Source organism: Electrona antarctica, assembly GCF_951216825.1.
Source record: "Electrona antarctica genome assembly, chromosome: 18".
In the NCBI taxonomy this organism is placed as follows: Eukaryota; Metazoa; Chordata; class Actinopteri; order Myctophiformes; family Myctophidae; genus Electrona; species Electrona antarctica.
Genome location: NC_136799.1, coordinates 3,157,028 through 3,167,657, shown reverse-complemented (window position 1 = coordinate 3,167,657; position 10,630 = coordinate 3,157,028). Strand labels below are relative to the sequence as shown.

General features: G+C 44.4%; 1 protein-coding gene across 2 annotated transcripts; it reads left to right on the top strand.

The window, feature by feature from the left end:
- The first annotated feature begins 1,030 nt into the window (after positions 1-1,030).
- Positions 1,031-10,243, top strand: LOC306942229 (protein YIPF5-like). 2 transcript variants are annotated; one of them, XM_079528008.1, is made up of 7 exons: positions 1,031-1,086; positions 4,785-4,914; positions 6,813-6,857; positions 8,123-8,274; positions 8,452-8,597; positions 9,398-9,579; positions 10,030-10,243. In XM_079528008.1, exons 2-7 carry the CDS (start codon positions 4,790-4,792, stop codon positions 10,190-10,192), a joined length of 813 nt encoding a protein of 270 aa, XP_079384134.1. In that variant the 5' UTR covers positions 1,031-1,086; positions 4,785-4,789; the 3' UTR covers positions 10,193-10,243. The 2 variants fall into 2 exon arrangements, with proteins under 2 accessions (XP_079384134.1, XP_079384135.1); XM_079528009.1 differs by lacking the exon at positions 6,813-6,857.
- The last annotated feature ends 387 nt before the right edge of the window (positions 10,244-10,630 follow it).

The following is a 10,630-nucleotide window of genomic DNA, read 5'->3' as shown; positions in this document are numbered from 1 at the left end:
GGACAGGGCCATTTCATTTCATGTCATTAAATTATGTTCCTATGAATTGAATATGAAGGACCCCAATGGAAACAAGCCATAGGCTTTCTTGGGTTTTAAATCCTCTTTATAGCAAACCTTGTATTGAACTGTACTTTTGTGTTAATCAATCAATCAATCAATCAATCAATCAATCAATCAAGCACTCATTACAGAGAACCTCCCATTTCAAATGTATGTATATAAATCTTTTGAAAAGCCGATCTACAAAGTAACTAGTAACTAAAGTTTTCAAATAACTGTAGTCCATCCATCCATCCATCTTCAACCGCTTATCCTCGCAGGGGCAACAGCTCCACCAGAGTGTTCCAGACATCCCTCTACAGAGGCAGAGCAACATTAGTGACTTCCTCCTGGGGGATCCCGAGACGTTCCAAGGCCAGTGAGTCCATGTGTTTCCTCCAACTGCGCCTTGGTCTGCCCCGGGGGTCTCCTCCCAGTGGGACGTGCATCGAGGACCTCCCTAGGGAGACGCCCGAGAGGCATCCTAACCAGATGCCCAAACCACCTAAGCTGGCTCCTTTCCAGGCGAAGAAGCAGCGGTTCTACTCCGAGTCTCTCTCGTGTGACTGAACTTCTCACCCTATCTCTAAGGGAGATGCCAGCCACCCGTCGAAGAAAACACATTTCGGCCGCTTGTATTCGCAACCTCATTCTTGCGGTCATGACCCACACTTCATGACCATAGGTGAGAGTAGGAACGAAGATTGCTCGGTAGACAGAGAGCTTTGCCGTCTGGCTCAACTCTCTTTTCGTCACAACAGCGACTGCAACACCGTCCCTGCCGCTCAGATTCTCCGGCTGATCTCCTTTGCCTCTGAGACGTAGTGGAGTGGAAGTAAAAGTATTGGAAATGGGAGATACTCAATACCTCAACGTCATAGTTAACTGAAGTACTTAGGTCAATGTACTTAGTTACATTCCACCGGCGCATGAGTGCCCGGCAAGACCAAGATATAAATATAGGCATCTATTAATAGCACGTCACACACACACACACACACACACACAACAACCCAACTCGCTGTGGACAGGCTGTGTGTGAAGGTAGGAGGCTACGCTTGAGTTATTGTGCGAGTTATAATCTGCAGAAGAGCTAAGGTATAGTCTTTAAGTTTAAACTAGCAACTGCTGAAGCTTTGATATTAGCTGCTCCTATTAAAAGTAGGCTATCACCATGCAATGTCCCAGATCTAACCAATTCATCACAGCGGCATACCCAAAGGCATTACTCTCTCTCTCTCTCTCTCTCTCTCTCTCTCTCTCTCTCTCTCTCCCTCTCTCTCCCCCTCTCTCTCTCTCTCTCTCTCTCTCTCTCTCTCCCTCTCTCTCCCCCTCTCTCTCTCTCTCTCTCTCTCTCTCTCTCTCCCTCTCTCTCCCCCTCTCTCTCTCTCTCTCTCACACACACACACACACACGCAGGGCTTAAAGGCCTATTCATACTCCAGTTTTGATAAGGTGATAAGGTGACCACCTAAACGTTGGTAAGTAAAAACAGAGAGATGTGTTTGGGTGAGCGGTGAGTCTCTTACCACCGCGGCTCAGTGACGTCATGTTGTAGTTTTAGTAAAAACAGAGAGATGTGTTTGGGTGAGTCTCTTACCACCGCGGCTCAGTGACGTCATATTGTAGTTTTAGTAAAAACAGAGAGATGTGTTTGGGGTGAGTGGTGAGTCTCTTACCACCGCGGCTCAGTGACGTCATGTTGTAGTTTTAGTAAAAACAGAGAGATGTGTTTGGGTGAGTGGTGAGTCTCTTACCACCGCAGCTCAGTGACGTCATGTTGTAGTTTTAGTAAAAACAGAGAGATGTGTTTGGGTGAGTCTCTTACCACCGCGGCTCAGTGACGTCATGTTGTAGTTTTAGTAAAAACAGAGAGATGTGTTTGGGTGAGTCTCTTACCACCGCGGCTCAGTGACGTCATGTTGTAGTTTTAGTAAAAACAGAGAGATGTGTTTGGGGTGAGCGGTGAGTCTCTTACCACCGCGGCTCAGTGACGTCATGTTGTAGTTTTAGTAAAAACAGAGAGATGTGTTTGGGTGAGCGGTGAGTCTCTTACCACCGCGGCTCAGTGACGTCATGTTGTAGTTTTAGTAAAAACAGAGAGATGTGTTTGGGTGAGTGGTGAGTCTCTTACCACCACGGCTCAGTGACGTCATGTTGTAGTTTTAGTAAAAACAGAGAGATGTGTTTGGGTGAGTGGTGAGTCTCTTACCACCGCGGCTCAGTGACGTCATGTTGTAGTTTTAGTAAAAACAGAGAGATGTGTTTGGGTGAGTCTCTTACCACCGCGGCTCAGTGACGTCATGTTGTAGTTTTAGTAAAAACAGAGAGATTTGTTTGGGTGAGTGGTGAGTCTCTTATACCACCGCGGCTCAGTGACGTCATGTTGTAGTTTTAGTAAAAACAGAGAGATGTGTTTGGGGTGAGTGGTGAGTCTCTTACCACCGCGGCTCAGTGACGTCATGTTGTAGTTTTAGTAAAAACAGAGAGATGTGTTTGGGGTGAGTGGTGAGTCTCTTACCACCGCGGCTCAGTGACGTCATGTTGTAGTTTTAGTAAAAACAGAGAGATGTGTTTGGGGTGAGTGGTGAGTCTCTTACCACCGCGGCTCAGTGACGTCATGTTGTAGTTTTAGTAAAAACAGAGAGATGTGTTTGGGGTGAGTGGTGAGTCTCTTACCACCGCGGCTCAGTGACGTCATGTTGTAGTTTTAGTAAAAACAGAGAGATGTGTTTGGGGTGAGCGGTGAGTCTCTTACCACCACGGGGTGACCGACGTCATTTGTAAACAAGTGTAATCCGTCCGTCCATCTCTCTCTCTCTCTCTCTCCCTCTCTCTCATCTGGGCTTAATCAGAATGGTGTATTTTTTATTTTACAAAAAAAGTGTTACCTTTTGAATATTTTACTTCATTAAATTGTACCAAATGCCTATGATGATGATTGTACAATGTTACTTTTATGTCAAAAATGTTGCTGCCTGCCAAGCTGATGCCTGTGTTGGCAGCAGCTTGCATAGTATGTCCATCTTTCTCCTCTATAACAACATGAATGTGAGGTGCTGGTGGATTATTATTATTTTATTTGATCTGATCGTTCCATGACAATAGGTGGTCTATTACTACTCCTAGGTATTTGTACGAACATACCTGGTTGATCGGTTCACCATGAATAGTAATGGGGGATCTGTGTATCTCTGGTGGTGTACCACAAACAATCTCTTCTGTCTTTTTTGTGTTAATGATGAGAGTGTTGTTATCACTCCATTCAACCACCTTATTTACTCTGTGTTGGTGCAGTCCAGGATCACTGGAACTATCTAGGAGAGAAATCAAAACTGTATCATCTGAGTATTTTAGAATGTATTGGTCTGGTGTGTCAGTGCGACATTCAGACAGGCATTCCTCAATACGACAGCTGTCAGTATAAAGGGTGAAAAGTACAGCTGAGCTCACACACCCCTGGGGAGCACCAACATTGGTAGTTAATGCTGATGAGAGGGTTGTGTTCACTTTCACCCTCTGTACTCTGTTAGTAAGAAAATAAGCATACCAGTGAATTAAGTATGGATTCAGTTCCAACTGTACCATTTTTGACACTAGTATATCAGACTGTATTGTATTGAAAGCTGAAGAAAAGTCTAAGAATAGTACTCTCGCATGATTCTTATTTGACTTATCGAGGTGTTTTGTAATTAAGTGGACCAGTGTCACAACCGCATCCTCTGTACCGCAACCCTTTTTATAGGCAAACTGACTGGGGTCGAATATTTCTTTGGTTATACTAACAAGATGTTGTAACAGTATTCTTTCAAGTGATTTCATAATCACTGAAGTGAGAGCTATGGGTCTATAATCCTTATGTTCTTTTGGACATTGGATTTTGGGTAGTGGTTTTATGTGTGAGGTTTTCCAAGACAGGGGAATTGTGTGTGTGTCTACAGAGGTTTGGAATATTGGTTGCCACACTGGAGCCAACTCAGATGCAAAGTTTTTGAGGAGAAAAGCGCTACATTCATCTGGCCCATTAGCTTTCCTTGTGTTAGTACACTGAAACACTTTCCTTACATCCTCTACAGTGATGGTAATTCTGTCTGAGGGGTCAGGTGTTACAGCCTTCAGTATTTCAGTGCACTTTGAGGAATTGTCCAATGATTCAAATCTGGCAAAAAAGGTATTTAGGTCATTAGAAAAAACAAGTTCATTTTCAGTCACAATAGGTTTTGTTGGGGTTGACATTCCTGTCATAGATTTCATAGTATCCCATGCCTTTTTGTGATCATTGGCATTAAACGCATCCTCCAGACGCTGTCTATGTGCCAATTTTGCCTGCCTCATTTTCGTTTTTAACTTTTTTTCTGCCAATTTAAGTGCACCGAAATCTTTGTTTATGAAGGCTGTTTTCCTTTCATTTATTACATTTTTTATATCTTTCGTCAAATAAGATTTGTTGTTCGGATAGATTTGTATCTCCTTTGTAGGAACAACCAGCTGTACAAGTGTGGTAATTTCGTCCAATGAACCATCTCTGAACGTGTCCCAATCAGTCCAGTCCAGGCATGCTTGTAGTTGTTCCTTGTTTTCATTAAAAGGTATCCGTAGCAGGCCTGTTACGGATTGAGATGGAACTGTTTTTTTATTTAAAGTTAGGCCTAATTGTGACGACTCGAGCCAATTTGATTGATTTAAAGGATGGGTTACATATATAATTGATCAGTGCTTGTCTGCTTGTGCTTTCCTCTCAGGATCGATGGGGGACTTTCAGCAGTTTGAGCAGGACTTCTACCAGTCTGGATACTATGTGGATGACCAGGGAAACACTGTCTCTTATAGCTCTGACCCTTATAGCGCCTACAGCCCAGAGTACCAGCATGAGTGAGTATATATACTCCTATAGCTGCGATCCTATACAGCCCAGAGTACCAGCATGAGTGAGTATATATACTCCTATAGCTGCGATCCTATACAGCCCAGAGTACCAGCATGAGTGAGTATATATACTCCTATAGCTTTGATCCTACAGCCCCGAGTACCAGCATGAGTGAGTATATATACTCCTATAGCTGCGATTCTATACAGCCCAGAGTACCAGCATGAGTGAGTATATATACTCCTATAGCTGCGATCCTATACAGCCCAGAGTACCAGCATGAGTGAGTATATATACTCCTATAGCTGCGATCCTATACAGCCCAGAGTACCAGCATGAGTGAGTATATATACTCCTATAGCTTTAGATAGATAGATAGATTTGATTTCGGTCCGTACAGGAAAAAGGATTACATACAGACGTACATACATTAATATCCACTAATCACTAGTGGTACCGAAAAGGTGAAGGCAGAAGCCGAAGCTTATTGCGCCTACCCTTTATGAACATAACTCAAATTACACTAATCAGAGAATGTTGTCAGACATGGATTTCATTAAAGAGAAAAAAAAACAACTATAAGGTTCTGGCCATTGATTGTGAGAAATCTAAGAAATCTAAGCCGGGCTTAGATATGGCCTATATTATGAAAAAATAAAAAATAAATAAAAAAACAAACAAACAAATGTTTTTAAATAGGAAGAACAAAACAAAAAACAAAGACAAAGATACCCAACAAAGGTTTAACTAAACATTTGATTTTGGGTGAAATCACAGGGGTTAATCACAATGGAACGAGGGATCCTACAGCCCAGAGTACCAGCATGAGTGAGTATATATATACTCCTATAGCTGCGATCCTATACAGCCCAGAGTACCAGCATGAGTGAGTATATATACTCCTATAGCTGCGATCCTATACAGCCCAGAGTACCAGCATGAGTGAGTATATATACTCCTATAGCTGCGATCCTATACAGCCCAGAGTACCAGCATGAGTGAGTATATATACTCCTATAGCTGCGATCCTATACAGCCCAGAGTACCAGCATGAGTGAGTATATATATTCCTATAGCTGCGATCCTATACAGCCCAGAGTACCAGCATGAGTGAGTATATATACTCCTGTAGCTGTGGTCCTACAGCCCCGAGTACCAGCATGAGTGAGTATATATACTCCTATAGCTGTGATCCTACAGCCCCGAGTACCAGCATGAGTGAGTATACTCTAGGGATGTGCCGATGAGACATTTTGGCCGATATCGATATCAATAATTAATTGCTGTTATGGTTATGATATTACCGATGTCGATATGATCTCATTCTGTATTGAAAAATTATAATAATTTATTTCCATGTGACGTGGTGTCTGCACTGCATGCTTATAGGCAAGACAGATTTAACTTTAATACCTTTATATTTAATATTGTGATGAGCTTGTACAGTTGGGTGCCACCGATATTGTCCCTCAACATTTTAAAAAATCCTTCTAAATCCTCCAGTTTTCTGAAATAAATATTGTCACGATTTTTCAAAAATAGCAGACCTACAAGCTCGTAGCGCGCCACTCGGTGGCGCGCTATGAGCTTGTAGATCTGCTATTTTTCAATAGCTAAATTATAACAATGTTTAAAACACCAAAAGGGGTTCCCGCCCAAAATGGGTTAACTGTCCTTTTGCGCAGATCACGCAAAACTCAGCAAAAAGGACAATATCGATGGCCTCCAACTGTAGATCTGTTCAAGCTGTTACTTTGGGCTCGTTTATCTGTAAAGACAGACCGATTAATGAATCGGTCTGATTGATTAATCGAACCGATGCCGATTAATCTAAAAACAACTAAAATTGGCCGATACCGATGTGTTTGACGATTAATCTCCCATCACTAATATACTCCTATAGATGTGACCCTTACAGCGCCCCCTACAGCCCAGAGTACCAGCATGAGTGAGTATAATGATATACTCATATAGCTGTGACCGCCCCCTTTCATGATGACGCCAGGCCCAGTCCCGCTCCCTTTCATGACGACGCCAAGCAAAGGAAATAATTCCCAATGCATTTTTCCCATAGACATTTCAAAAAGTATTTATTTAAAGACCTTTTAAGCATCGTACAAAGCTGCACCAGACGGGCCTGCTATAGAGGGTATGCGTGTGACATCATCATCAAACCAGGAGGTTATACAGGAATGCCCATAGAGTATATAAAAGGATAGAGACTGAACTGGCGCGAAGCTCCGCCCCCCCCAGCTATTCATGTCAGTGGAAGTTGCTCAGTGGCGTTTTGAAGCACCCGGAAGACTGCCGGAAGTACCGTCTCAGAACGTCTACTTCCGCATTTGACCACCACATTTTGGTGGTCAAATGCGGAAGTGCAACCGAGCGCTCAATGTTAAAGCCCAGCTGCACGGGGTTTCCCGGTCATGAATCCACGGGTCCGCCTGTAGTCCCTCCTCCTACCACTAGGGCCCAGAGCTACAACGTTGAATAGCCTCACTGGCCCCTTGGGGAATGCCTACTGAGTGGCTAAAAACTACTTTCTGGCCTTGACAGCCCATGCATCCAACCAGAAAAGTCATATCTAATTGCATTAAACGACATTAAACAATGTTAAACTCACTTCGCCTGTCACTTTGCCACTCGATTTGCCACTCGATTTGCCACTAGATTTCCCATTCACTTGATGCATGCGCATACCCTCTATAGCAGGGGTTCTCAACCCGTGGGTCGCGACCCCTCGGGGGGTCGCCAAATTATTTTAGGGGGTCCCCAAATTATTTAAAAAAAAAAAAGAAAAAAAAAAAAGATTTTTTTACAATTTTATTTTCACGATTTTTCAAAAATAGCAGACCTACAAGCTCGTAGCGCGCCACTCGGTGGCGCGCTATGAGCTTGTAGATCTGCTATTTTTCAATAGCTAAATTATAACAATGCTTAAAACACCAAAAGGGGTTCCCGCCCAAAATGGTTTAAGGTTATTGTAGCAGTCAATTTATATTGGGGGTCGGGAGGGGGCGGGGCGGGGGTCCCGAGACATTGCCAAAGCATTTCCGGGGGTCCCCGGCCAAAAACGTTGAGAACCCCTGCTCTATACTATAGAGGGTATGCGCATGCATAAAGTGAATGCCTCTAGCCTATAGAGTCTATAGGCGCGGCTGGAACTCCCTTCTACATTAAACACGTGCTTCTCTTGCTGCCGTGGGTGTTCAGGGAGATGGATGATGCAGCCATGCCTGGTGTGTATGACCCTTCCCTGGGGCAGGCCTACCACGGCCACATCTACCAGCCTACCATGAGCCCTGGGACTCCTGGGGACGCTGCAGGGGCCGCTGGCTACGAAGACGAGCCTCCGCTTATGGAAGGTACAAAAAAAAAAAAAAATCACACCCATGTGAAGTGAGGGGCGCTATACATCATCATACATCATCTCATGAACAACTGGATTTATGTGATTATAAATCATGCGTCTAAGTATTCTGAAAACATTCAAATAAAAAAAATGTAATGTTACAAACACTGGCAATCTTGAAATGTTCCAGAGCTTGGCATCAATTTCGACCACATCTGGCAGAAGACCCTGACGGTGCTGAACCCTTTTAAGCCAGCAGATGGAAGCATCATGAACGAGACAGACCTGACAGGACCCTTCCTGTTCTGTGTGGCACTGGGAGCCACCTTACTGATGGTGAGTCAGTGGTCTGGGGGGGGGGTCCGCAGCAAAATGTCTTAATATAGCATCAAAATAATTTTAACCACTTTAACTACAATCATTGTATACTTTTACACTACTTCAAAAATAGAGGATGATGCATTTGATGTATTTTTGAACAATTTTGACAAATTCAGAATTTTCAATGAAACAACATTTTTTCTGTTGTGGGGGTCCCTGATACAATACCTTTTCAGATGGGGGTCCGTGGCCGAATACATACAGGTTTAGGTTCTTGATTTGAAAGTGTCGGAGGACCACTGAATTATAGTGGCTCTCTCCCATCTGTGGACCCCCATCTGAAAAGATATTGTGCTATGGATGGACTAAAATATTTGTGTTGTTATAAAAAAATAAAAATAATAATAATACTAAAATATTTGTGTTGTTATAAAAAAATAAAAATAATAATAATAATATAACAGATCTACAAGGCCATAGTCTCACATAGCCAGACAACTACTATTCCACAATGTCTGGATTTTCAGTCATTTGCTATTGTATTGAAAAGATGATTGTTGATGATTGATGATCTTGCCTTCACCCCCCCCCCCCCTTCCCCCACCCCTCTCTTCTTCCCTAATTGTTTCTTGGAAAAATAACACAATGGAAACGGTGCACAAAACTAAATTCACCCACTTTTTTACTTTATTTATTTATTTTTTATCTGGACAATAATTTTGTGTTTAAAAAAATCGTGAAAAAAGCTTTAACATAGTCTCTCTTGTGGCTGTCTAAACGAGGCTGGTTCTCTCACATCATGCCCCGTACTGCAGGCAGGTAAAGCCCACTTTGGCTACATCTACGGGATCAGCGCCATGGGCTGCACGGGCCTGTACAGCCTCCTCAACCTCATGTGTCCCCTGGCCGTGTCCTTCGGCTGCGTGGCCAGCGTCCTGGGATACAGCCTGCTGCCCATGGTGGCGCTGGCTGGCTCCGCGCTCTTCTTCTCCTTACAGTGAGTATATTATCATTTACAATGTACACTGTGTCCTAAATGCCTATACTGTACATTGTACAGTATAGGCATTTAGGACATTCTTAGACCCATGAGGACGATTCTACAAACGCCTTCGAAATCCTGAAAAACCTGCAACCCTGTTTCTATGTCAGTCGTTCTCAAACATTTTCATGTTAAGGACCCCCCCCCCCCCAAAAAAAAGAAATATGTAATTGGCTGCGGACCACATGTTGTTGTTGTCCCCCGCCCCCCGCTGCTTCCGGTTCATCGTTTCTGCTTGAGAGAGACCAGATCCAGGCAGGAGGAGGGAACTGGTGAACTCAATTACCGGCTACCAGGGCACCCTGCTAGCCGCGTTGGTGATAGTCTTGTATTTTTTTCAACAGGGGCTACCAGGGCACCCTGCTATAGCTGTGTTTGGTGATAGTCTTGTATTTTTTTCAACAGGGGCTACCAGGGAACCCTGCTAGCCGCGTTGGTGATAGCGTGGTGCAGTCTCTCGGCCTCCAAGATCTTCATCAGCACGCTGGCCATGACGGACCAGCAGCTGCTGGTGGCGTATCCCTGTGCCCTGCTGTACGGAGTGTTCGCCCTGCTCACTGTCTTCTGAACCTGACGCACTGCTGGTGGCGTATACCCCTCTCTGGGCCCTCCTCACTGTCTTCTGAACCTGACACACTGCTGGTGGCGTATACCCCTCTCTGGGCCCTGCTCACTGTCTTCTGAACCTGACACACTGCTGGTGGCGTATACCCCTCTCTGGGCCCTGCTCACTGTCTTCTGAACCTGACACACTGCTGGTGGCGTATACCCCTCTCTGGGCCCTGCTCACCGTCTTCTGAACCTGACACACTGCTGGTGGCGTATACCCCTCTCTGTGCCCTCCTCACTGTCTTCTGAACCTGACACACTGCTGGTGGCGTATACCCCTCTCTGTGCCCTGCTCACTGTCTTCTGAACCTGACACACTGCTGGTGGCGTATACCCCTCTCTGGGCCCTGCTCACTGTCTTCTGAACCTGACACACTGCTGGTGGCGTATACCTCTC

What these genes read in the sequence shown, in the direction of transcription:
- LOC306942229 (XM_079528008.1), top strand. Translation starts at nt 4,790, where the DNA reads ATGGGGGACTTTCAGCAGTTTGAGCAGGACTTCTACCAGTCTGGATAC. An exon ending in AGCCCAGAGTACCAGCATGA is followed by an intron (nt 4,915 to 6,812) that starts GTGAGTATATAT and finishes ATACTCCTATAG; the next exon opens with ATGTGACCCTTACAGCGCCC. An exon ending in GCGCTCTTCTTCTCCTTACA is followed by an intron (nt 9,580 to 10,029) that starts GTGAGTATATTA and finishes TTTTTTCAACAG; the next exon opens with GGGCTACCAGGGAACCCTGC.